The sequence below is a fragment of the Saccopteryx leptura genome, chromosome 2 (genome assembly GCF_036850995.1).
Source record: "Saccopteryx leptura isolate mSacLep1 chromosome 2, mSacLep1_pri_phased_curated, whole genome shotgun sequence".
Classification (NCBI taxonomy): Eukaryota; Metazoa; Chordata; class Mammalia; order Chiroptera; family Emballonuridae; genus Saccopteryx; species Saccopteryx leptura.
Window position 1 is genome coordinate 179160396 of NC_089504.1, and position 26548 is coordinate 179186943.

The 26548-nt window shown below is 52.3% G+C and overlaps 3 protein-coding genes across 4 annotated transcripts; 2 read left to right on the top strand and 1 right to left on the bottom strand.

Annotated features, from left to right (window-relative positions):
* Positions 1 to 992: 992 nt before the first annotated feature.
* On the top strand, positions 993 to 7563 carry STAC3 (SH3 and cysteine rich domain 3). 2 transcript variants are annotated; one of them, XM_066369445.1, is made up of 12 exons: positions 993 to 1152; positions 1875 to 1941; positions 2230 to 2497; positions 2740 to 2837; positions 3049 to 3121; positions 4223 to 4320; positions 5831 to 5897; positions 6079 to 6128; positions 6380 to 6465; positions 6647 to 6698; positions 6783 to 6920; positions 7123 to 7563. In XM_066369445.1, the coding sequence occupies exons 2-12, from the start codon at positions 1876 to 1878 to the stop codon at positions 7219 to 7221; spliced, it is 1095 nt and encodes a 364-aa protein (XP_066225542.1). In that variant the 5' UTR covers positions 993 to 1152; position 1875; the 3' UTR covers positions 7222 to 7563. The 2 variants fall into 2 exon arrangements, with proteins under 2 accessions (XP_066225542.1, XP_066225543.1); XM_066369446.1 differs by lacking the exon at positions 1875 to 1941 and having other exon boundaries at positions 994 to 1152.
* Positions 7564 to 14787: 7224 nt separating this feature from the next.
* NDUFA4L2 (NDUFA4 mitochondrial complex associated like 2) lies at positions 14788 to 17058 on the top strand. Its single transcript, XM_066369448.1, has 4 exons — positions 14788 to 14882; positions 15240 to 15328; positions 16139 to 16199; positions 16336 to 17058. Exons 1-4 carry the CDS (start codon positions 14826 to 14828, stop codon positions 16390 to 16392), a joined length of 264 nt encoding a protein of 87 aa, XP_066225545.1. The 5' UTR covers positions 14788 to 14825; the 3' UTR covers positions 16393 to 17058.
* Positions 17059 to 17166: 108 nt separating this feature from the next.
* SHMT2 (serine hydroxymethyltransferase 2) lies at positions 17167 to 23523 on the bottom strand. Its single transcript, XM_066369447.1, has 12 exons — positions 23388 to 23523; positions 20837 to 21037; positions 20259 to 20338; positions 19906 to 20106; positions 19514 to 19595; positions 19228 to 19350; positions 18962 to 19101; positions 18459 to 18624; positions 18167 to 18266; positions 17929 to 18084; positions 17741 to 17848; positions 17167 to 17632 (listed from the first exon to the last, which is right to left on the bottom strand). The coding sequence occupies exons 1-12, from the start codon at positions 23418 to 23420 to the stop codon at positions 17505 to 17507; spliced, it is 1518 nt and encodes a 505-aa protein (XP_066225544.1). The 5' UTR covers positions 23421 to 23523; the 3' UTR covers positions 17167 to 17504.
* Positions 23524 to 26548: the final 3025 nt, after the last annotated feature.

A 26548-nucleotide genomic window follows, 5' to 3' on the forward strand; every position in this document is an offset into this window, starting at 1 on the left:
GGGGCATCAGAGGAGGGAGATGGAATCAGGGAATCAAAATGACTTGGGGCGTGAGGCCTGGCTCTCTTACCACCTCCGGGAGTTTGCAGTTCTCATGGGGAATGGGGATATTACTTACAGATGATAAAAGCTCCCTGTGTGGCAGCTATTAGGAGCCTTCTGTCCAGTGTTGAGACCATTACTACCTGATCATTAGACCCTCACTCACCCAGAGGCACCCAGCTGGGCTTTTTTTTTTTTTTCCTAGCTCCTAGCAGTCCATTTACCCCAAGCACAAGATTTTAGAAGACTAGGGAGAAACATGCCTCTGGGGACAGCTGGAGAGAACAAAGCAGCACTAACATGTTCTTTACTCTCTGACAGGATGGCAGGAAGGTATCCCTCCAACTTCCCACAGAGAAGAAAGCAATCTAGTCTGGCTGATAGGAGAGCTCTAAAAATTCAAATTTCTCTTTCTTCACCAATTCCCAGCCCTTTCCTTCCTAAAGGTTTGAGGTTAAATGGATGCTTGATGGTATAAAAACATATGGCCACAAGAAGACAATGGCTGAGAAGTTGAAGGCTTAGTTCCAAAAGTAGGTCTGGGGAGGGTAGAGCTGGGAAGGAGGTGTTGGGACCTTGGGAAAAGGGGGATGGGAAAGCTGTTTATAATTCGTCTTTACCTTCAGTTATCTGAAATCACCCAAATGAGTAATCAACCTGAACACCGTCCCCTCCTGAATTTAGTCAGTACAGACTTGTACACCGGAGTGAAAAATTAAAGACCAGCAGCTCTGAGCTCAAGTGAAGCAACAAGTTGATGCTCCTCATCTCTGTCCTTCCTCTGTCTTTCTCCCTTCCTGTCTCTCTCTCTCAAAAACTAAGAACAGCAGCTCTGGGGGATAGGAGGAGTTCGGGTTCAGTCCAGCCCAGGCCCAGACTTCCCCGTGTCCAATTTCTCTGTGTCAGCTGTGTCACTCAGCTGTTCACTTTCCTCCAGTCCTGTCATTTCAGCTCTGACACCAAGGCAGGCGGCTAGGTCTACAAATACGAGCTGGAGAGCCGTGTGGGTGCAGACAGCACTGGGGGGGCTTAGCCCCCAACGCAGAGGACCAGTTCTCCTCCGGTGCCACCATCCCCCTCCACAGACTGGACTTACAGGGAACCCCAAACGTGAGTTGTCACTTCATCCTCTTTCCATTTCCAGGACCGCTCACCCCAGCTTCCCCAATCCATAGTCCATTCAGCTGCTTCATTTCTCTCCTTGTCTATGAGTAGTTTGGGTTTTAGGAGTGAAATTATTCTATTCCAGGACAAAGAGTTAGGATTGGAGGGTGTGTGTGTGTGTGGGGGGGGGGGGGTCAAGGGAAAGGAGTAGTAAGGGAAGGAGAGGCTCATATTACTCTGAAAACTTAAAATAGCTGAGACCTGAGGCAGGCTGGGAACTAGGCACTGGGCCCCCATGGCTCAAGAAAGAAATAGGAAGAACAAATGTCCCAGCCCACCTCTCCACACATCCAACCTCTTGAAGAAAGGCAATCTAGGAAAATGTTTGTCATGTCACTAGTGCCCATAGGTTCCCAGGAGAAACAAAGAACATGTGGGAAAACCCCTCGGCCAGGGGGCTTGAGCACGGTGTTGGGGCTATAAACTTGGGGATTGCCCCTCAGAGTAGAAGGAAAGATGGGTATTGGATTGAGGAACTAGTTGGGAAGTTCTCCTCTGGACCTCCATGGGATCTTCCTATTCATGAACTCTATGAAAGATATCTAATAAAATTTCTCCCAAAGCCTTCCCTTCAAGGACTCCCTACTGAAGGGACAGGAATAAGGTGTTGGGTGGGGAGGGATGGCAGTCAGGAATCACATGTCATAGTGGAGTCCAACCTCTTACAGGATGACAGAAAAGGAGGTTCTGGAGTCCCCTAAGCCCTCTCTCCCAGCAAAGACTCGGCAAAATAGGGTGAGTCTGGGCCTCTGACCACCAGATATGGGGAGCTGGAGACCATTGCAGCCCTCGAAGTGCTTGAATTGATCTCATTTGTATGTGACTCCTTTATTGTAGGAAAGAATGCTTGCCAGCATCTGCAGTTATCAATACCGCCCAATCCTGGGATGTGCCCCTAGCCCCAGGCTAGAAAATGTCTAGTTAGCTTCAGCCTTACCTACCCCAGAGATCGTGACAATTCTTTTAATATCAGGTTTCCTTCATTAACACTGGGTTTCCTCCATTCCCTCCCTTCCCCCTCAGCTACAACGGCTGAAGCAGTTATTCAGGAAGGAGTCTACTGGGACAAAGGAGATGGAGCCTCCCCCAGAGCCTCAGGCCAATGGGGAGGCAGTGGGAGCCGGGGGTGGGCCCATCTATTACATCTATGAGGAAGAGGAGGAAGAAGAGGAGGATGAAGAGGAGCAACCCCTAGAACCTCCTAAGCTTGTCAATGATAAGCCTCACAAATTCAAAGATCACTTCTTCAAGAAGCCTAAGTTCTGTGATGTCTGTGCCAGGATGATTGTGCGTGAGTCACGAAGGGAAGTAGGGAGCATGTGATGTTGAGGGCAGGGGACTGGGAAGGGGCATAGGGAAGGAGTGTTTTCATAGTAGACAGGCTGTGGCAAGCTTTGGCTTTAAGGAAATACTGTTAGAGACTTGAGAGTATTGGGTCCCAGACAGAAAAGGACCTAAGAGCTAGAGGAGCAGCAACAGTACAAAGGGAAAGAGAAACAGGAACCTCACCTGAATGTTCTCCCCTCTCTCAAGTCAACAACAAATTTGGGCTTCGCTGTAAGAACTGCAAAACTAACATCCACGAACACTGTCAGTCCTACGTGGAGATGCAGAGATGCTTCGGCAAGATCGTGAGTAGGCTTTGGGAAAAGAGAAGAGAGGGAACGTGTTGCCAGCTACCCCCTTGCCAGTCCCTCCTCTGGTCATCCCCTCCATTTTCCTGCTTTTCTTTCTCAGCCCATCACTTACTTGAAGAAGGGATGAGCACTTATGGGAGAGATGGGGTTCTGGGCCCTACCTTGTTCTCTCTAATGCTTTCTCCCATCCCCTCCTACCCTACAGCCCCCTGGTTTCCATCGGGCCTATAGCTCCCCACTCTACAGCAACCAGCAATACGCTTGTGTCAAAGACCTCTGTAAGTGACCCATGTGGAACCTGAGGGAACGGGAAGGCTTAGAGATGGTTTCAGCATCACCTCTAGGTTTAGAAACCAGATTCTGAAACAGAAAGATCTATATCCCATGGTTCTCTCTCAACCTAATAGTATAGCCATCCTAGATGCAGAGTCAATATTCCCCTATTTGATAGCTGAGGAAAATAAGATTTAGCTAGGTCTCCACACAGCTAACAAGAGACAGAGCCACCTGGTCTGTGGTGGTGCAGTGGATAGATTGACCTGGAACACTGAGGTCGCCTGTTTGAAACTTTGGGCTTGCCTAGTCAAGGCACATATGATAAGCAACCATTGAATAACTATGAGTTGATACTTCTCGCTTCCCCTGCTTTCTCTCTATAAACACAGTAAATAAAATCTTTTAAAAAGAGAGACATAGCCAAGACTGAAATTTTCATCTGCCTAAGTTCCAATCTGTGCTCTTCATACACAAAATCACCTCTAAGTGAACAAGGATTCTAGACTGTCCTCATCCTCATTACAGAAGAATGCCAGACTCAAAGCCAGACCAAGAGCTATGGAAATCCTGGGCAGTCATGATTTGGCAGCCCATAAAATGTATTATTTGACATATTGCCCATTTATTTGGAGGAGAGGCTGAATTCTATGAGGAGCATGGGTGTAAAACAAAAGAACCCACTGATGGTAGCACCCCACCCGGCACATACTTGCACACTCAGTGGTACAAAAAAGCCAGCAGTTAAAGGACCATTCTCCTTAGAAAGATAATCGTGATTCTAAACATTCCCCAACTCCCAAGCAACTTAGCGAAGTTATCTTTCCAACATCATATGATGCTCTGCCTGGAAGGAGTGTGGTAAATATTTTTCTCCATCACATTACATTTCCAGTGATGTTTTTACATTTTACAGCTCTTTATAGATTGATGACCTAGGTATGCCCAGATGACAACTTCCCTAATCCTACACACACACACACACACACACACACACACACACACACACACACAATCCCACCTCTTCTTTACTTAAGAGGTCTCTCTCCTCCAAGCCTTTCCCTGCCTCCCTAGTAATGTCTTCTTTCTTCTCCCATTCCCACCAGCTGCTGCAAATCGTAATGATCCTGTGTTTGAAACTCTGCGCACTGGGGTGATCATGGCAAACAAGGAACGGAAGAAAGGACAGGCAGATAAGAAAAATGTGAGCACCGTATCTTCTTACTGAGGTCCCCCCCAGAGACCCCATGGAACAGAGCCTGTCTCCTCTCTGGAAAGCTGAAAGAAGCTAGGGATACTTTCCCCCACAATTGCACATAACCCAACAGACAAATTTTTGCATGTAATTTTCGAGGGCCTCAGGTTAAGAACTCCTGACCTAGCATGCCTTTTCTCCAGGAACTGCCTTCTGAAATTGTCAGATTAACCACCATAACCAACTGGAGGCTAGGTCCCAGGCCCCCTGGCATTGCTGGACAACAGAGGCAAGAACTTTTGGATTTGGGTAACAGAACTTGCCAAGTAATTCTAGAGTCATGCATGGGTCCATGAAGATCATCTGGTCTGACCCATTTATTCTGTAGATGAGGTAATTGAGGCTCAAAGCTAGAACCAAAAATAGGTTCATTTCCTTTTGTAATAGAATTACTAGACTCATTATGCTATAGATTTGCATGCAGTTCAGCAAGGAATTTGTTAGCATATTCTTATATCTTTCTGGACAACGTGGATGAACTCATGTACATAATGGTTACAATTAGATGGATTCCTAAAATTGATTGAATGACAGTAGCCAAAGGATCCTGGTCCTTTAAGGAGTATCCAGCTAAAGGGAGATTTCTGATGCCTCATAACATGATTTGGTCCATGGTCGTCACCTATGAACACTTTTTTCACTGATGCAAATGAAGATATGGTGTACCCATCAAATGTGTAGGAAACCTAGAAGGGAAAACATACATTGAGTAATATATTCAAAAATTTTATAGACTGGAAGACCAAGAACTAATATGAAATTTTGTACAGAAAAATGTACATGCCTGTTTTTGAATCAAAACAACAAATCAACTGCACAAAAACAGAACTAGAGATTTGGCTTCAAAATAGTTGATATGGAGGTTGGGTGCAAATTAGGGATTTCTGTGGAGTGAGCTATGACTGTAAGGCACTAACAATGTGATTTGGCTGCATCCAGGAAGGCTTGCACATTCGGATTCTATTTTCTTAAGGGAATTATAAAAACTGTGCTGCCCATATTTCTCTTACACACTGAAGTATTTTTAAGGGCAGACATTATAGTAAAGGACATAGAATTGGAATCTTGGGGAATGATTTGAAGGGACTGAGAAGGATTAGAGAAGAAAAGATAGGAAGGACATGCAGCTGTCCTCAGATCTTTAAAGAGATTATATTTGTTCTATATTTCTCCAGAAGGCAAATCAGGACCAATAACTAAAAGTTACAGGGATACTGGGTGGAGGGAGGTGGAGGAAGGTAGAGGAGGGATAGATGGCGATGGAGGGAGACTTGACTTGGCCCACCAGCTCAGATGTTTTAGAGAAAGTCTCTGCATTGTGCAGGTGGTTGAATACATATTCCAAGGCTCCTTCCAACCCTGAGATCCTATTATTCTATAGTTCTCTGGCCCGACTGGAGAGCCAGGGCAAGCATGGGTTCCCAAGACAACATCTTCCTAACTCTGGTGCCCCCTCCAGCCTCTAGCAGCCATGATGGAAGAGGAGCCAGAGTCTACCAGACCAGAGGAAGGCAAACCCCAGGACGGTGAGTGAGACCTCCATCCATAAAGATGGAGGAAGGTCAAGGGCTCTGCTGTAGCACAAGGAAGGGAGGGCAAAGGGGCATGCCATGTTTGGAGATAAAGGAGGCCCTGCAACATAAGGGTAAGAGAATAAAGGCTACCTTCCGGAATCCAGAGACAATTTGTTGGTGTTTCCCATCCCAGGAAAATCTGAAGGGGATAAGAAGGCTGAAAAGAAGATACCTGATGACAAAGTGAGGCTCCTTTCTCCCTGCAGGGACCCCAGTCCTCTCCCTAACCAAATTCTAACACCACTTGTGGCCTCAGCAAAAGCTCATTTTTTGTGGGTTCCCATTACCATTCGCCTGCCTTCTCTACCACCTTAAACAACCCACAACCAATAATACACTCCTTGTAGAATGTGGAGAATGCCCCTGCCTTGGACTCCTGCTCCCCATTGTGGGACAGAGGAGTCCTGAGACTCATCACCTCCTTTCACCCCCAGCACAAGCAGCCTGGCTTCCAGCAGTCTCATTACTTTGTGGCTCTCTATCGGTTCAAAGCCTTGGAGAAGGACGACCTGGATTTCCCGTGAGAGGCCTTAAGATTGGGATGGGGTGTACTGGGAGTGGAGAGAGGAGAGCCCAGCTCCTTGTGGGAAAGGAAAGGGGTACTCAGGGCTTGGAGCTTATTGGGGCTGGAGCTGGGTACATCTAAGGGACTGGATATATAAGGCCTCTAAATCTCAAAGGCCCCTCCCTTCCTCTGCCAGGCCTGGAGAGAAGATCACAGTTATTGATGACTCCAATGAGGAGTGGTGGCGGGTAAGAGAAATGACCGAGGCTAGAGTGGCACATGGGGTTAGAACCTGAGATTGAAAGACTGATTCCCCCTACCATCTCCTCTAGGGGAAAATAGGAGAGAAGGTCGGGTTTTTCCCTCCAAACTTCATCATTCGGGTCCGGTCTGGAGAACGTGTGCACCGGGTAACGAGATCCTTCGTGGGGAACCGCGAGATAGGACAGATCACTCTCAAGAAGGACCAGGTTAAAAAAAAAAAAAAAAGACCACGTAGCTCTGGTGCCCCAATCCAACCTCAGGCTGGGAGTCTTCTCTGTAAACCACACTCCTTGCAGATCTTAACCCATTAATGGGACTAGGATGGGCCTCCATTACTCCGGGCACCCCTGCTCCCCTCTCCAGTGTTTTCCCTTGATTTCTCTCCTCCCTAATCCTTTAATCTTTTAGATCGTGGTGCAGAAAGGAGATGAAGCTGGCGGCTACGTCAAAGTCTACACCGGCCGCAAGGTGGGGCTGTTCCCCACCGACTTCCTGGAGGAGATTTAGGTGTGCAGGCGCCTGCTGGCGGGAGATACCCAAGCCCCGTTCTGGGCAGGCCCAGGAGAGGTTGAAGCGGAAAGGGGCGAAAACAACTATCCTGCCGGGTAAGGGAGGAGTGGAAAGGCTCGCCAGAGCGTGCTGGGCTCCTGGAAAGGGACTGGTTCCCGCCCTCCTCCCCCGGCCTACTGCGTCGGATACTGGTGCCTCGGGCAGCCTTTTCCGCAATCCCTCAGTTCCAGCCTTTGAGAGTTGGAAAAAGAAGAAAACATCTCCATTAGGAGGTGCCCTGGGGTGCAAAGGTGCATGGGAGGCGAACTGTTGAATGTTGCGAATTTATTAAAGTTTTGAAAAGTATGAAAAGTTTGTTCTTTAACTGGTGACTGAGGAAAGAGGGAGGGCTTACGAAGTGGTAGAAAATCCTCTCCGTCTCATTTCACTACCATCGGGTAACCCGAAACCCACCTGCGCTGAGGCTGGTGGGAGGTGGGAAGACAGGTACTTCTGCCAGGCCAGGCCGAAGTAGTCAATAAAGAAAAGGGACCAGGGCTGGGGTCACCACCCCCAAGCCGCTGCGGCTGGAACAAAATCCAGTAACAGGGTAGGTCACCTAGCTCATGGCAGTTTAGCCGCAAACCTGGCTCAGTGCCGAGCTGGGCCGCCAGGGGGCGATGCAAGATCTTGGTTGGAGAGCGAGAAATGGGGCGGGGTTGGGGGGAGAGGAGAGAACCAGAGACAAGGAGCCCAAGACCCTAGGCCTGGGAGGGAGTGGGGTGCGTGCTGTTTCCATGGCAACACTTCCCGGTGTCCTCAGGGAACCAAGCTAGCAACGCCCGTGGGCTTAACCCCTCCTGCGCGGCCCCCCGCCCTAGCCCTGACAGGTATGGAGGAATGAGAGGGCTCGGGGCAGACAGCTAACCGGCTCGCAGGAAGACCCCCGCTGCGGCGCGCTGTATGCAAATATTTTATTTGCATATGTAGAAATGCAAATATACTGGCCTTAGTCAGGGTGGCGGGTGGCAGGTGGCAGGTGGCAGGGAGCAGGGAGCGGGAAGGTGTAGGAAAGGGAGCTGAAGGAGACGAGGAGTTTGGGGACCTGGGAGCGGACCAGTGAGAGGCAGCCGGGGGTGGTCGCTGGAGTGGAGTAGGCAGAGGTCTTGAGCTTGATGGCGGATGGGGGAGGGTCAGCCTGGCTAACCAGGAGATCCTCTTCTCTTTTGCCAGGCCTGAGGTTGGCACCGCCTAGCAAGGTTGGCAGCGGGAGCCCAGGCACCATCTGCTGCTGGCGGCGGGGGTGGGAGGGTGGAGGACAGAGGCTCAGCTGGTCTAGGGAAGAGGAGGGCCCGGGAAGGGTGCGCCCCCCTTCCTTCCAGAAGGCTGAGGTGTGGTGGGGGTAGGGAAGCACAGGAGAGGACTCGCTGCAGAACCGGGCCCTGTTTCCTGTTCCCTTTGCTCGACTGTCCTGGACTCCTGGGGGAACCGCAGGGTCATAAAGGAAGGCTCAGGCAGCACCCCTTCAATCATGCTTGGGCTGCAATAAGCAGCAGACCACAGCCTTCCACTCCACCTCCACCCACCCCAGCCCCTGTTCGACCACCACACACAAATCAAACCTTTTGCCCCCATCCCTCCTTGAGATCTGCCTAACACATATGGGAGGGGGGCGGAAACAGCTAGGGCTTGGGTCGCATCTCTTCATCCAGCGACCTAAGGAACTCAAGACCAGAGCCCCCTCCCCAGATCCTCAAGGGGCACCCCCACAATGCTGAAGCAAAACCAGTTTACTTGCTCATTGGGCAACGATGCTGGTATGGGGTGCCGAGAAGCCGAGAGAGCGTCTGTTCTCCCCACACACACACACTCAGGGGGCACCCCCCCCCCTTCCCCGACTTGCAGAGCCGGCAGCTGTCCCTAATTAGAACGGCGGTTTAATTGGATTTATCAGCAGTTAATAGGAAATTAAGCAAAGGGCCCGAGAGAGGGAGGGCAGGAGGAGCGGGAAGGCCGGCTGAGCTCGAAGGACGAGTGATAGGTGCCAGGGGTGGGGGCACAAATCCCAGTATCTCGAGTTCATGGCTGTGCCCCCACACCCCGCACCCCTCAGTACTTGCTCGCTGGTTGAGCTCTGACTCACTGGCGAAGAGCTGGTCCCAGGAGAGGAAGTCAGAAACAACAGCCCTGTTTGAGCCCCCCAACGCCCCCTACTCCAGACAGCAGTCGGCCTCCTGGGAGATGGATGATGCTGCCTTAGCGGCAAAGGTCATAAGTCTGGACCAAGGAGTGGACTGAATCAAAAACAGACCGGGTCTCGGGCGCTGGGGATGGCTCCTCGGCCTCTGCCCCAGGCGCTAGGGTGGCTCTGGTCACGACAGAGCGACGCCCCGGAGGGGCAGAGCATCGCCCCCTGGTGGGCAGAGCGTGGCCCCCTGGTGGGCAGAGCGTGGCCCCCTGGTGGGCGTGCCGGGTGGATCCAGGTCGGGCGCATGCGGGAGTCTGTCTGACTGTCTCTCCCCGTTTCCGGCTTCAGAAAAATACAGGAAAAAAACAAACAAAAAAAAAAAACCGGGCCTGACCTGTGGTGGCACAGTGGATAAAGCGTCGACCTGGAACACTGAAGTCGCTGGTTCAAAACCCTGGGCTTGCTTGGTCAAGGCACATATGGGAGTTGATGCTTCCTGCTCCTCCCCCTTCTCTCTCTCTCTCTCACTCTCTCTCCTCTCTAAAAATTAGTAAAAGAAAAATTAAAAAAAAAACAGACCGGAAGAGAGGCCGGGTACCTAGGGTCAAGACACAACCTATACCATACTCCTCCCCAGTGCCCACCCAACTCTTAGCAAAGGAAGTGCTCCTTGATGTCAGAAAATTGGGCAGCACAGGGGATGAAGGGGATTCGGAGTGACCCTCTCTTTCATCACCTGCCTCCTGGCTGTGTTGGGGCCCCTGGGAGTCTCCCTATATACAATAGTTACCAATGTCCTTCTATAGCTCTTGCTCTTCTCCCCAACTGCTGGGGTTGGGGTTGGCTGGGTTGGCTAAGGCCAGAGTGGCCCAACGTCTGCACCACCTGTTCCTGGGGGTCATAGAAGGAATCTTGTAGGCAGTCGAAAGGGTGCTTCCTGTCGCCAGGACCTCACTTTATGGCTAGACTAACAAGGCAAGCTAGCAGGGGACCCAGCGACCTCTCTGCCACACTCCACCACCACCACCGCAGGGCACAGGCAGCAGCTCCTGTGTATGTATGGGTACCAACCTCAGAATGTGGGGGGGTGGGGGGGTCTCTCTGTGCCCCTGGCATTTATGAGTGTCTATGCCACTGGTGTGCAGTGTGTGTGTCTGTGTCTTAAGTGTGTGAGGTGTGTGTATGTTGGTGTGTGAGCCCCCTGGTATGTATCTGTATCCTGAACATGTATCTGTCGATTTTGTCACATGCTGCCCCTCCTCCCAACCTCTGTGATTTTTGTCTGTCTAAACCCCTGGGTGTCTAGGTGTGCATATGTGCTTTGGATTCATGCCTCTGTGTGTGCCCGCTTGCAGGCATTTTCGTGAGTCCTTGCTTGCAGGACTGTGTCTGTGTGCGAATCAGGAAGAACCTCTGGTGAGTGTGTGTTGCTCTGGTATCTCCATCTGCAGGTGTGTGTGTGTGTGTGTGTGTGTGTGTGTTTCTGTGACAGTGCGTGGACGTGTGCCTGGGTGTGAACAGCACGGCGACTTTCGAACGACAGTGTGACGCACACCGCTCTGCTTCGTGTGTGTGTGTGTGTGTGTGCGCGCGCGCGCGCGCTCACGCGCTCCTGGCTGCGTCTCGCATCCCCTCCCCATCTTCTCCCCATTTCTATTCCTCTCTCCTCTCTAGTCTGGCTTGGCTCCGCCGGCCGCATCATCTCCATCCATTATTGAAGAAACATCCGCGTCCGCTCCAATCACATCAACACCCCCCCCCCCCCTCCAGTCCCAATCCGTTCCGCTCACCCAGCAGCCAGTATGGGTGTTGGGAGGAGGGGAAATCACAACACGGCCGGGGACACCGGGCAGGAGCGGGCTCATGACCCTGTGCCCAGAGTCGAGCCAGGCACCAGGACACCAGGGACCCCGGCGGAGAGCGCTTTGCATAAACAGATGGTGCGGCCGCCTTTGTCTTTCTCACTCGCTCGCTCGCTCTCACGCGCCTAGCGGCTCCTCGGCTGTTTGGCTGATGTAATCATGATCATATCAGAGCCTCGGGGCTCAGCGCCCTTAATAGCGGTAGAGAGGGTCAGGGTCCCCGGGGCTCCCAAGCAGATGCTGGGCACTGTGTCTTCCCTCCTGTGCGCCCTACCTCCACGCCTCACAGCTGCAGAGGGAAGACGGAGGCTGAGCGGAGGTGACCGGCATGTGGAGGTGACCCGGAAGGGGACCTCAGGCAGTGCCCCGAGGTGTCCCCAGACTGTCCCGTTAGACTGCTGCAGCCCCCCAGGAGCAGCAAGCCTGAGAATAGGACTAGAACTAGTGAATGAGAGGGGGGAGACAGAGATAAACACAGTGACAGAGAGGCATTTGTAATGAGAGACACAGCGAGGCAGAGAGATATAGAAAGGAGAGACAACACAGAGAGAAGCTGATGCAGAAGGACAAAGCCAGGTAGAGAGAGCTGCAGAGGGAGAGAAAGACACAGCCAGAATGATAAAGAACAGAGAGACACAGACGTTACATACACAGAAGCACAGAGTAGAGACAGACAGGGCCTGAAGAAGAAAAAGGCAAAAAGAAGGGCTGTCAGACACTAGGACTGGCAGGAACCGAAGACAGTCCCTGAGCGGAGATGTAGCTTCGGGCATCTGAGGCCGCCCAGCCTCGAGAAGACTCAGCCTGAACCCTAGGGTGCCCGAAGCTAGCGAGGTGGGAGCTTCCGGGTTTCCTCTTCGCACCTTCCACTCTAGACCACTGTAGGACCCACTTCCTTAGCCGCGGGAGTGGCAGAATCGTTGGGCGGGGCGTGGACCCACACTCCAGGCGCTGACTTACCTAAGGAAAAGCTGTAGGGTGCAAGGATGACGGTGCCCGACAGGGGGCGTCTGAGGCATCTCCCCTGAGAGCTTAAGAGCAGCACCGCCTCCAGGGGGCGTCCGCACCCACGCCCCAGCAGTCAGCTCACAGCGCCGCATCCAGCTTCCTTTGGCGTGCCGCGCAGCCGGCGCGTGGAGTTCTGTTCCGCGCGATTTAGCGTTCAGGGTCGGGTCCCAGCGGGACCCCAGCGAGGCTCCTGGCCACGACTAATCCTCAGTTAATGATTTCTGCCGTCCCTCACCCGCTGGGTCAGCCTGACCTGAGTCCTGGTGGAAAAAGTGCGAGGAGGTGGGGAGAGATGGGATCTGGAACCCAAGGTGTTCTGTGTCCCAGCTAGGCTCTAGAGATCACGATCCAGAAATGGAAGGGAGCTTAGAAATAGGGTCACAAAGAAGGGGCCAGAGACTAGCACCAGGAACAAGTGATAGGCCAAGAAGTCCCGGAGAAACCAGAGCAGAAGCAATCAAGTGATGAGGAACTCAGTGGGACGGAGGCCTAAGGCTGGAGGAACCGCGGCCGCTCTAGGAAAGAAGTGGTATGGAGGATGCGGGATGTGCTAGGCCCGGGTCACCAGAACTCACAAGAAAAGACACAGGAATGCGGGCGAGGGTTCGAGAAGCAAAGGGGAGCGGCGCAGGAACAATATTCTGCTCACAAAAATTAGGGGATATTTCAAAATGAATATGAAGCTATATAAAGTATTCCCTAATTTTTGTGAGCAGTATACATCCCTGTCAACGTCCTGGAGCACTAGCTGAGCCTCATAGAGCCAGATGTTCAGCCCAACTATGTGGCCCCTCGAATTCAAGCTCCGGGATTGATGTTTAGTCCCGAGACTGGAGGGTTGGGGTGCACGGGTGACAGGACACCCAATCTCCCGCCCGGTGGAGTGAGGGTGCTCAGGGAGGGCCTGGCTATGTGCTGCTCTAGGCTCTGACATTCCTTCAGTCCTCCTCCCCCGCCCTATACACGAGTCATAACGAGTCTCTGTCTCTTTGTTTTGTCCTGTCTCTGACACTTTATCTCATTATCCGCTGGAGGGAGGCGGAGAGACTGGGACCCCGCAGCCTAATTACAGCCGCGCTTGTCAGTGCAGGGGACCGAGGAAGTATCAGAGCCAGGGAAAGGAAGTTACCAGGAAGGACTACCTCCCTCCCTGTACCCCGAGGGGCCCCGCGGTGGGTGCACAGTTCTCCCTGCCTAAGCCGACACAGGGCTCTGGAGAGGAGCAGTGGGGACCTCTGTAGGATCCAGCTGCACAGGTGGAGGCAGAGAGGGTGAAATAGGATAAAAGTTCTCATGGGAGTAGGAGAGGTGGTTAGGGTGAGCACCTGGGTCCCTGGAACCCAAATTCCCCAAAGACGGTGGCAATGAGCCTTCTCACCCTGACAGCACAGCACACACCTGAGTTGGCTGTGGAAAGGGAGGCAATCAGTGGCTTGCTCTGCACTTTCGTTTCTGTTTGTCTTGTTCTCTTTCCTCCTTCAATACCTTGTCTGTCTCTCCTTAACTGTTTCCCTCACTCCATTCTCCTCCTCTCCATCACAGCCAGAGGCAGAGAGTGGCCTTCTTGGGTGGCTCCTTCTTCACCCCTACCCAGGGTTGGCAGGGCAAGCAAACTTCTCAAGCTCCCAAACTTCAACAACTGACTTACTCTTCCCGAGCCAGGTTTACAAACACTATTCCAGGCCAACCAGAACACAACTTGGAGAAACCACCCAGGGCTAGAAGGGCTGGGACAGCTTTAGTTCTGTTGTAGAACCTGTTGCCCTCCTTCTTCCGCTACACAATGGAGGGGACAGACCAGGGCTTCCAGGACCTGATAGCTCCTGGATGCTCAGGGCAGTGACTGTCAACCTTTTTCATTTGATGGCATGCATAAACTAATTACTAAAAATCTGTGGCACACCAAAAAGTGTATTTCTGCCAATCTGACAAAAATAATAGGTATAATTTTGATTCATTCGCACTGGACAGCTATTGTGTTGGCTGCTGTCATTTGTTAATTTGACAATCTAAGGGAAAAGAGGTCAATATCCCTGACTAATTAGTTAGGTGTTGCATGTTTTAAAAATCCTGGGGGCACACCAGTTGAAAATCGCTGCTGTAGGGGTGTCAGGGAAGCATTGCAGATGCCCTTGTTCTTCCCTGGCCCCTCCGGGTGCCACTTGTGAACACTCCATACCTGCACTTTTCTGGAAGTCTACCTTCCAGCCTGCCTCACGGTGAATATCCCCCCACACACCCACACACACACTTCTGGATCCCCTCTCAATCAGAGTCTGGGTTGAAGCCTGTGAGGCCTTTCGCTGGGACCAGCCCAAAGCCCCAAGTGTTATGGTGTTCCATATGTCAGGATTCTGGCATCTGAAGGAGAGAGTGGAGGAATAGAAATCCCTCAACTCCTCAACAATTATTCCTGCTCTGCCGAGAACTTCAGGAGGTAGAGAAATGGGCTGGGCTGGATTGGGCTAGAATGGGCGGGGTGACCCCTCCCCAATCAGGGGCGGGACCCCAGAGGGAGCTAGGGAGTGGAGCCGCTGGAAAGGACCTGACACTGGAGAGGCGAGATGGCAGGAACTAACCTCGGGGGCCGCTTCTATAGGCAAATCAAGAGACATCCGGCGGTGAGTTCTGTTCCCAGAGCTATTGATTCTAACTCCTAACATTTTCTCTCTCAGAGCTCCCCAAATCTCCCAGTCCCCTCCTCTTGCCTAGTTATCCCAATGCTCCTAATCTTTTTCCAGGGAGCCCTCAATATGCCCCCGTGTCTCTTGAGTCCCCCGTGGACAGGCTTGCTGTGGGGTGAGGGAAACTAAGGCAGGAGCTGTGGTACAGGAGGTTCCAGGTCTCATCTCCCAGAAGGGAGGGAGCGCCAGTCCCCAGGCGGGGTTGGGGGCGGCCGGGCAGTAAAGCTTGTAAAGGGCTACTGAAAACTACGAGGAGGGGGCTGGCTCTGAAATTGTCCTCGGTCTTCCCCGCAGCTCATCCCGATGATCGGCTTCATTGGCCTGGGCATGGGCAGCGCTGCGCTCTACTTGCTGCGGCTCGCCCTGCGCAGCCCTGATGTCTGGTAAAGGCCGGGCTTGGAACGCGGGCAGGGGTCATGGATGGGCAAGCTGGAGCAGAAACCAGTGGGCCTCTCCGGAACGGTGGGGATGGGTGGTTGTAGCAGGGTTCCCCTTGCAGCGAACCTGCCCTTGACCCGCCCAGCATTACCGGGCTGGAGCCTGATCCTGACCTGCGAGAGCTCAACTCCCCATCGGCCCACCTGACCGCACTCACCTCTGTGGCTCTAGACTAGGCCCGCTTTGGGCTGCGGACCCGCTGGGCTCTCTGCCCAGTTGCCATGGCGACGCCACTCTGCTGGCGGTCGGCAGCCTCTGGGTACCTCAATATCCGCGCTGGGGAGCTGGGGTTGTGGCCAGAAAAGAGCGTCTGCGGGCATCCTTGGGGCAGGGTGACGGGAAAGACTCCACTGCCCCGCCAGACAGCAGGGGTGGGGGTCCTCCGCGCGCATCAGGAGACGCCCTGTGTTGTCAGAATTCGAGGCACAACACTGAAACTCCAGCCCCTGGGGATCTCTTTCCAATTCCTACTGCTCTGCTCTGTGGGGTTGACCTAGGATGACAGGGTGCAGGCGGCAGTCACTAGGCCGGGTCGTCAGTCCCTCATCTGGCCTCACTGACAACGGTGAAAGCCTTCTTTTCCTACTTGTCAGCAACTGCTAATGTGCCCCTTCCCCTGTCAGTCGCTGGGAACTGCCCCCCATAGGACCGGGAGGAGGAATGCTGGGTAGAGACAAAAACCTGGGTATTACCTTAGGCTCTGGAGTCCTAGCTCCCAGAGAGGAAACCCTTACCCTCTCCCTTCCTCTCCACAGCTGGGACCGAAAGAACAACCCAGAGCCCTGGAACCGCCTGAGCCCCAATGACCAATACAAGGTACCTCTGATTAATACAAAGTACCTCTCAGTGGCTCTAGGGTTGACCACCCTCCTGTCACATCTTGGCCCGGGGACGACCCATCAGCACCCCTGACAAAGGGAGGTCTGGGTGACTCAGTGCAACCCTTCCATAGTTCCTTGCAGTTTCCACGGACTATAAGAAGCTGAAGAAGGACCGGCCAGACTTCTGAGTTTGGCTGGGATGCATTGATGTACATACGTCAGCCAGCTTCCTCATTTCTTCAACTCTCTGCCCCTACTCCCCCATTCTCCACACCATACCCAGCTTCTGCGTACACAGTCCTGGTTCCCACGGGGAGGGGAGGCATCTCCACTCCCACTCTCTTCCCTAGCTCCCCACAGCGGAAGTGCCTCTGACCTTCAGCTTGAGTCCCATGGGGGAAGAGGGTTGTTAAGAGGTAGGGCAGCTGCTGGGTCAATCCAAAAGACCCGTCTGCCCCCCTGCTGGGCTACTGGAGTCTTTTAGGGCGTGGCACAGGCTACGTGTTGAGCGTGGCAGATGTGAGCCAAGAGCAAGCAGGAGCCTCTGAGTGCCAAGCAACGTGGTGGACCACACGTTAGCTCAGGCTCTGGACGCCATCCCAGGAAGGCGCTGCTCTAGCTCAATTGGGCTTGTTGCCTGCTGCTCCCTGTGCCTCAGGAGCCCAGGGCACCCCCTCCAGCCTCACACCTGCCCTCTCCCTGCCATCCCACCCCTCCTTGCTCCCCTCTGTCCCCTGAGATCAAACAGAAGCAGCCGTGGGCAAAATACAATTTCATTTAACAAATTGAATTTGCTGCGCCTGCTAATCATGTCTGGTGTCGGTTCTGTTCAGAGACAGAGAGAGGAGGCTGCAGCCCCTGGGGTCCTTGTGGTGGTGGTGGGAGGGAAGGGAGGAACACATAGAGGGAGACAAATCACCACCTGGCCCAGGGGACCCCTCCCATAGTAATAGAAACTCAGCTCCAGTTAGCATTTTATTAGATAAAAATAGAAAGGAGGGTACCTACCCACCCCAGCCTCTGGCTCAAAAGGGTAACTCCCCTGTCCCGAAGAACAGGGAGTCACAACAGTGAGATAATGGGAGATGTTAGGGCAGAAAGCCCCTAGCCTCCTTCTAAGTCTTATTACAAAAAGCCATCTCAGCTACAAATTCTGGGAAGGGAACTACATCTGGCTCTTCCCCTAAGCGAGAGACCTTCCTATCTCCAGCAAAACACTGGAAGATAAGTGACCCCCTCCCTTGGTCCAGGTAGGGGGAAGAAGAATAATTTCAGCCTGAGTCTCATTTCTTTGGTGCCTTCAGTGCTCATCAAAACCAGGCATGGGGAAGGTCCTGGCAAATTGCTCCACCCGCTGCCGGAGGTCAGCCAGCCACCGTCTTGTTTCTGGATCATTGAGCAGGAATGATTTGAAATCCTGCAGTTTGGCTAGAGAAGAGTGAGAAAAGCGGTCAGAGGTCTAGAGAAGGCAGACCACTGGGGAAGGGCAGATAGTGAATGTAACTGGCAGGCTCAGCAGGGGTCTGGCCCACTCACCAGTCTTGCTCTTCACTTCCAAGCCAATGTTGACCCCTTCATCTATAAAGTCCACAACTCTCCGGAAGTCATCCTCACGAAACTGTCGAGAGGTCAAAGCTGGGGCCCCTGGGAGAGAAGCAGAAGATGATTAGCATGGCCCAAGCCCAGCCAGCAGCCACCCTTCCCTCCTGGAACCCAGGCCTCACCAAGCCGAAGGCCTCCTGGTGTGATGGCACTTCGGTCTCCAGGGCAGGTGTTCTTGTTGGCTGTGATGGATACAAGCTCCAGCACACGCTCGGCCCGAGCCCCATCCAGGCCCTTGGGCCGCAGGTCCACCAGCACTAGGTGGTTGTCAGTACCACCTAAGGGGGACAATAAGCAGAGAATGCTGAGTCCTAGGCCTCTGCCTGAGGCTACAGTCTCCCACCCACCCCCGTGGCTCACCAGACACTAGCGAGTAGCCTCGACCTAGCAGGGCATCAGCCATGGCCCGAGCATTCTTCAGAACCTGCAGGGAATACTCCCGGAACATGGGGGTGCTGGCCTGGAGATAAGACAGCAGCACCTGGGACCCTAAGTCCTGCCCCTTCTACTCCTCACCTTGAGCATAGTTGTGATCCCAGCCTTAACCCCTCCCCTAGTAGCCCTTCCTTTCCAACAGCTTCAACTTCATTTAGCAACAGGCAGGGTTCGAGCATCCTGGTGCCCCACCCCCGACAATAGGAGGCTCCCCAACCTGCTTTAGAGCCACAGCCACTGCAGCAATGGCATGGTTGTGGGGGCCCCCCTGCAGGGACGGAAACACAGCAAAGTTGATTCGGTCCTCAAATGTGTAAGGGGTCTCCCGGCCAGTCTTGGGATCTACAGACTGCACCCCCTTCCGGTAGAAGATGAGTCCTGACCTGTGTAGGAGGTGGGTGGTCAAAATCTAAGCTGAAAAGAAAGGGCAAGGGATGGAAAGAGCAGAGGAAGCTGGCTGGCCCGTGTCCCTGAGAGCTCTCAAAGTCCAACCTCAGTTGTGCTGGGTGGGCTTGATCCAGTGCTCAAGGGGAGTAGACTCTCCCTCCCACCTCCAGCCCCCCTGCTGGGGAATCACCACTATGCGCAAGGGAAAGCGAGTCCTCAGACTGGGTAGAACTCTCAGGGAGGATGACTTCCTCTCAGATCCAGCCCAACAATGCACTGGCAATAAGGCACGAAGGGAGAGAAAGGCAAGGCCTGACCTCAGGGGAGCCTGACCTGGCCCCTCGAAGTGTCTTGTGAGTGGTGGTGGTGACAACATCCGCATGCTTGAAAGGCGAGGGGATCACTTTGCCAGCCACCAAGCCACTGATGTGGGCCATGTCTGCCAGCAGGAATGCCTTGACCTCATCACACACCTTGGCAGGTATATAAACAAACCTCAGTCTGGGGAGGACCCAGCCAGGCCTGCCCAAGGCTGCCCCTCCTCTAAACTCTCCCCATTACCCTTTGGGGAGTGGCACGTGCCCCAGCCCTCTACCAACCTCTCTCATGCGGGCATAGTCAATGAGGCGAGCATAGGCACTGGTGCCAGCTATGATGAGTCGAGGTCGGAAGAGTCGAGCAGTAATTGCCAGCTGGTCATAGTCAATAAAGCCAGTTTTGGGCTGGACAGACAGACAAAATGCTTAAGTCCTCAGAAGGAAGCAGGGAAGCTCACTTTCTTCCTTGACCTTGAGAGCTGCTCAGAGCCCCAACCCCTCACCTTTCCAAGGAGAGGCTTCCCAGGGCCTGAGCAGCTCTCGTCCCACACCCTGAGTCCTCACTCACATTCAGTTTATAGGGCATAGACTCAAAGAAGATGGATGTGGCAGAGATCCGCTTGACATCAGACATATAGCCATGGGTGAGACTGGGAGGGGAGAAAAGGAAGTAAGAAGGCTTCTAAGTGGAGTAACACCCAAACTTAAACACTCTTTTCCTGCCTTGCTCTATAGGCCTCTGTCTCTGGAACAATGCTCCCAGCATGCACCTGTCCTTATTGTTCTGTCTACTCTGCTGAGCACTGGTTACTAGGGCCTTATCTTCTTCCTGCACTGTCACCTGAAGGACAGGGAGAGGGTTGTTCCAATTGCATGGTACATGGTAGGTATTCAATAAATAACTCCTCTCTCATGCCCATACTACCCACTGAGCCCATCAGCTACTTGATCCATACTCACTGGCCCCCATCGGGTAGGTCCAACCCCATGATTCGGTCATGAGGCTGCAGAAGGGCTGTGTAGGCAGCCAGATTGGCTGGGGACCCCGAATAAGGCTGGACATTGACTCCCCACTGTGCAGGATCCAGGTCAAAGGCCTCCAAGGCCCGGCGCTGACATAGCAGCTCGATTTCATCCACTACCTCTGCTCCCCCATAATATCTGCCAAGGGAAGGGGACATATTAGGGCACAGAGAAAGGGTTCTACCATCCCCCTTGACAAGTAGCAGAGAAGTGGGAAGGCTACTCCTCTAAATGCACTGGGAGCACCATCCCTGAAGCTGCCCTCCAGCCCTCTGGTGCCTAGCTCTCACCTCTTGCCAGGATAACCCTCCGAATACTTGTTGTTCAGACAGGACCCCAGGGCCTCCAGCGCAGCTCGGCTGCAGAAGTTCTAGGGTGAGGGGCAGGGGCAATGTCAGAAGGTACTGAGCCCCTTTTCCTAGATTCCCACAGCCCACCCTGCCAGAACCCCAGGCTGCAAGGGACTGAGCTCTACAGAAGGTTCTCTGTTCATTCAGACACGGTTCCCTGCTAGGCTTGGGGCATGGCCAGAGGCAGCATCCTCAGAAACCCAGCTGCCCTGATAGGTGTCCCCAGCAAGGCCACCTGTCCACCCGTACCTCAGCTTCCAGGTTTCTCTTTTCTCTTGGAAGGGCAGGGAGGGACCAGACTTGACTATAGGGGCCCTGGAAGCTCTCTTAAAGCCCCTATCCCATAACCCAGACTGGCTCTGCCTTTGCTTCACAGGACAGAAAGAAGAGAGGAAGATAAGGCCCAGCAGGAAGGCCCTGAATCTGAAAGGGAGATCTGGAGAAATAGCAGTAAGATGACCTGTTACTTCCTATACCCACGTGGCCCAAGCCTTGGCCCCTCTCTCCCAAGGCCCCACCTCTGAGGCAATGAGTTCCAGGCCACGACACTGCCTGTCCTTCTCCCTTTGCAGCAGCTCCCAGATCTCAGGGTCATTGTCTGACAGACTCTCCTGGCCTGTCCAGCCCCTGGTTGCTTCTCCAGCCTGGGTCTGGACTGCCTTACTGTGCTGGTGGTACCGTATGGTCATCCCGACCAGCTGACCATATCTCTGCAGAAGCTAGGGGAGGAAAAGCCAGAGTCAAATAAAAGCGTCCAGTCTCCCAACTACCATGCTTATCTAGCCCTCTGGCTCCAAACCCAACAGCCAGCTAGCTGTCCAGCCTGCCTATTCCAGTTTTCACCACCCCCACCTCCAGAAGCCAGTTCTAGAGCCAACATTGAGATCAATGTCCAGGGGGTGGCTCTGATTTGGTGCATTCACCTCACCTCAGAATCTTCCTCCACCTCAACCCACGAACCACTGAAAAGCCACAGGGCAAAGTTTGTCTTCTAGAAGCTACAGGTTTCTGAACCTCCCCACCACAGGAACAAAAGGGTCTTCCTTGTAGGGCCTCCATAAACTGATTTCCCAGTCATGGAGGAGGCCAAGTTGCTGGCAAGGGATTGAGACAATAGGCTTTTGGCTAGATAACAGGGTTGGTTAGAGTATCATTCCAAAGTGCAGAGGTTGCCGGTTCGATCCCGGTCAGGGTATTATGGACTGAACGCAAGTAATTATTGATCAGAACCCAAATTGATTATAAATTTAAAAGCCTTTGTTAGCTGGCTGGTGACTGCTAGCTGAGAAACAGCTAACGGCCCCGAGCCTAGGGAGAGAGCAGTATTTAAGGGGATAAACCACAAAGTCATAGCTATTACAACAGGTATGCACAACATTCTTGACATTTCAGTAGAAAGCATTCTTTGTTCTAAAGCTGATTACAGTTCTTCCTGTAATTGCTGCAAGGCTAAAGCATAAAACTATATCCTGCTTCTGTAGGCAAGATTTAAGTGAAGATATCGAACTAGTTGGGCTTGTAAAAATTTTTCACTTTAAGTTACTGCCACAGGCAAGCTCTGTTTAATGCTTAGCTTCCTTGTACAGACTATTGGGGATTTTCTACTCTAAGCGGCTACCAAAAGCAAGTTTAAAGTTCCTCTTTATGTCCAACTCTCTATACACAATACTGAGGTCCCATACACAACAAGAGGTCCCTATCACAACGGGAACAACTCGATGTCCCTGTCTCTTTCTCTCTCCCGTCCTCCCAAAAATCAATAAATAATAATTTTTAAAAAAAGACAGCCCGTCAATAGATGACTGGATAAAGAAGATGTGGCACATATACACTATGGAATACTACTCAGCCATAAAAAATGATGACATCGGATCATTTACAGCAAAGTGGTAGGATCTAAGAGACATTGATAAGAGTGTGGTGGTTACGGGGGGAGGGGGGAGAGGGAGAGGGAGAGGGAAAGGGGGAGGGGGAGGGGCACAAAGAAAACTAGATAGAAGGTGACAGAGGACAATCTGACTTTGGGTGATGGGTATGCAACATACGTGAACGACAAGATAACCTGGACTTGTTATCTTTGAATATATGTATCCTGATTTATTGATGTTGCCCCATTAAAAATAAAATTATTATTAAAAAAAAAAAAAAAAAGCCCTGGCCGGTTGGCTCAGCGGTAGAGCGTCGGCCTAGCGTGCGGAGGACCCGGGTTCGATTCCCAGCCAGGGCACACAGGAGAAGCGCCCATTTGCTTCTCCACCCCTCCGCCGCACTTTCCTCTCTGTCTCTCTCTTCCCCTCCCGCAGCCAAGGCTCCATTGGAGCAAAGATGGCCCGGGCGCTGGGGATGGCTCTATGGCCTCTGCCTCATGGCTCTGGTCGCAACATGGCGACGCCCAGGATGGGCAGAGCATCGCCCCCTGGTGGGCGTGCCGGGTGGATCCCGGTCGGGCGCATGCGGGAATCTGTCTGTCTCTCCCTGTTTCCAGCTTCAGAAAAAAGAAAAAAAAGAAAAAAAAAAGACAACAGGTTTAGTTAGAGGTGGTTTTAATTAAAATGGCGGTAAACAGGGTAGCTCTTTAGCAGTCCCACGGGAAGAAGGGTAGGGATGGGGGTTTGGGGTCTGATGGCAGGGAAATCAGAAACTAAATCCAGTCCTCTGCCCCGCACCCTTTCCATTTCCTTCCTGCCCATAGAGCCGCGGGACCCCTGATGAAAGCAACGGGGCCGGTTGCATCATCTGCAAGGCTCAGGGTTTGCAGGAAGGACTCAGCTTCCCTGTTCTCCAGCACAGGATCCACGGGACACCAGTTACAGTTCTCTTTCCCAATGCCACGTGAAATGGACGGTCACATGGCCCTGGGGCTTCTGGTTCCGGAATCGGGAAGAGCCCCTAGTTAGGCCGCGCGCAGCCGGGGGTCTCGCGGATTCCCTAGTAACGCGTCTGCTCCCGGAGAGCCCAGACCATGTGCATGGAAAAGTCAGGAGAACCCCATAGTTTGTGAATGGATACTACAGTAGGATGGGAGCTTGCTTTCTACTGGTCACCCAGGCTCCAGAGTCCCAATCTTACCCGAGTCGCACAAAGCAAAGAGTAGGGCAGCATTACAACACGAAGTCGCAAGAGGTCGAGCCGCCGACTCGGGCTTGCGGAAACAGGGAGTAGGAAATGAGACTGACCCGAGAGCGCATGCGCGAGAACAGCTGCCGGGGAAGCCACAAGATTAAGGGTAGAGATTTACGCATGCGTTAAGCTATCCCTTTATGGCCTTCTGGGAATTGGAGTTTTTTCCATCTTTCTTCCGCTTCATTTCCCGTCTGTAGTACCAGGGTCAGAGGTTTAGCCCGAAAGAGAAGCTATCTACTGCTGCCCCATCTCCTCACTGTCTTGGAGATCTTCAGGGTTTTTTATTTCTCCCCTGTCTTCCAGACAGCAACCATTTATTGATTGCCTTCTGAATACCTACCATTATTATATTAGGCTCCCTGGGAAATGCAAAGTTAGAGAACCACGGTGCACTAGAAGGCACCTGTTTTGGAAGGGTGAGAAAGGCCCTGGCCGGTTGGCTCAGTGGATAGAGTGTCGACTCGGCGTGCTGATGTCCGGGGTTTGACCCCTGGTCAGGGCACACAGAAGAAGCGACAGTGTACTTCTCATCCCCTCTCTCTCCCCTTTCTCTCTCTCTTTGCTTCTCACAGCTAGTGGCTCCATTAGTTCAAGCGTTGCCCCAAGCGTGGGCCCCCCGAGCATGCGCCTGGGCTCTGAGAATAGTTCAGTTGGTCCGAGCATTGGCCTCAGGTGCTGAAGATAGTTCAGTTGATTCGATCATCAGCCACAGACAGAGTTGCCGTGTGGATTCTGGGTAGGGCACATGTGGGAATCTACCTCTTTTATCTCCCCTCTTCTCACTAAAAAAAAAAAAACCACAAACAACCCCCCCCCCAAAACAAAACAAAACAAAACAAAAAACAGAAAAAAGAAAAAAGGAAGGGTGAGAGAATGAGTTCAAGTTTACAACTCTGGGACTAACTAGCAAATTAGCCTATCTGGGCCTTATCTGGGCCTCAGTTTCCTCATTTGTAAATCAATAATAGAATAACATGTGGTTGGGATTAAATGAGACGTATGTATACATGCTCTGGAATGAATTATTTCCCTTCTTCTTCTGACTTAATAACCAGCCTCCTCCATGGCCATCTCCTTTTCCTGGGACATCCTGGAACTGAGTAAGATGCCCCCTCCTGTCCTTGTACTTGTTAAATTTTGTTAACTGTTCACCTCTTGCCACCCTAGCAGTCAGTGAGCTCTCTTTATCCCCCCAGGGCTATATATAGACTCTTGGAAATGGAAGGAATTTTCCTTTTAGCCTGACTTCCTTTGGCCTCATCCTTTGGGGGAGGGACTCATTGACCCTTCCAGGAGTAGGTTCCCAAACCTGGGAATCAGAATTAGCTGGGAAATATGATATAAATATGGGTGTGAATTCTCTCTTCAGAGGTTCTAATTCAATGGATCTTAAAGATTAGTGGGCATTTGTCCATTCATGCAGACACACAACAAACCCTCTCCTCATGATTCTAATAAGCTGTGATTTTGAGAACCATTGCCTCATATAGCAATATTACACATTCATTCATTCATTCATTCAATGTACAATTTGAGCTTCTGCTCTGCGGTAGGAGTGCCATAGCCCTGGAAATATAAAAATAGATTACTGATTGCTGGGATATCAAGAAATAAACAGATAACAAAATACAAGTGCAGTTATGAAATTTTTAAAGGAAAACTTAAAATTTTTTAATATATTTATTTTACAGAGGAGAGAGAGAGAAAGGAGAGAGAAGCAGGAAGCAACAATTCCCATATGTGCCTCGACCAAGCAAGCCCAGGGTTTCAAACCAGTGACCTCAGTGTTCCAGGTCGATGGTTTATCCACTGCGCCACCACAGGTCAGGCACAAAATACAAGTGCAATTACAGCAGGGGCATCTCACTCTGCTCACATGTCCAGATGTCAGAAGAAGGGTGGGGGAAGAGGAGGAGGAGGAGGAGGAGGAGGATAGGATGGCCTTGGAGGAGGAGGAAGATTTGTGAGGCAGAAGAACAGGGGAGGACAATCCATCACAAAGCAAGTTTACATGCAAAATCTCGTTTAATCTCACACTATTTTATTATTGCTGTACAAGTGAGGAGGCTAAGGCCCAGATAGGTTAATTTACTAATTCCAACCATTCCCACTTGGCTCTCACATGTGGCCTGGGAAGTTCCTTCCTCCTTAACTTTCACCTCCTTCCCTCCCACTCTTGCCCCAAGTGTTTTCAGGTCTTTCCAGCGATAGGCCTGGTGTTAGGAATCTTCTTCTCTAAACCTCCAATCTCTGACCCAGAACCACTTCCCACCTCTCTCTTCCTTTCAGTTGATGGTTGATTCATTCACCTATCCATCCATCCATCCATCCGATATTTATTTTCCCCTTACCGACTTTTCAGACCCAAGCATGTCTGGGTCATACTCACCTTTGACTCAGTTTCCCGCTGGAGTCAGTGGGTAATCCCCTGGAGAATATTTCTCTCCGAGTAGGTACCTTGACCCAGGACTAAAGGCGAAGGAAAGCTGAAGAGGAAGCGAGGTGTTGTTCTGTGCCGCAGCGTGTCCGTACTCCTCCCTATTCTCTGTCAGGGGTCCCGAGGGGAGGGGGGCGACTGAGCTTGAGAACTGCTAATGAAGCCGCAGCCAATTAACACCCGGCCAGGGTTGGGGGCGGATAAAATTAGCAGCGGGGGCTGCAGGAGGAAGGTGGACGCAGGGGTAGGAGGGTGGGCAGCTGGCTGAAGGGGACCTTGTTTGCAAGCTGCTTGCGGCGGCGACGAAACCCGGTTATTCAAACTCTCTCTCGTCCCTTCCCCCAACCTTTCGTCTCAGGCCTCACTCTCTCTCCCTCATCCGTCTGCAAACTCAGCGCCCACGAAATTAGGAAGGAAAAGGAAGATCGATGACTCCAGATGCCGCACACATCGTTCCGCCTCCCCCACCTGCCGCCTCCTGCTAGCCCCGCGGAGCTTAGCAGGTTGTAGGCGCTCTGCTTACGACGACCCTGCATCTCCTTGAATGGAAATTCAAGGCCTTTATACCTCCTCCCCCAAATCGTCCCAAATAGTCCGCTAGTAGTCCCCTCTCAGGTTTAATCCCCATCCTATCTGCCGCAGTTTCGTTCTGCCCACTTCAGGCAGGGCT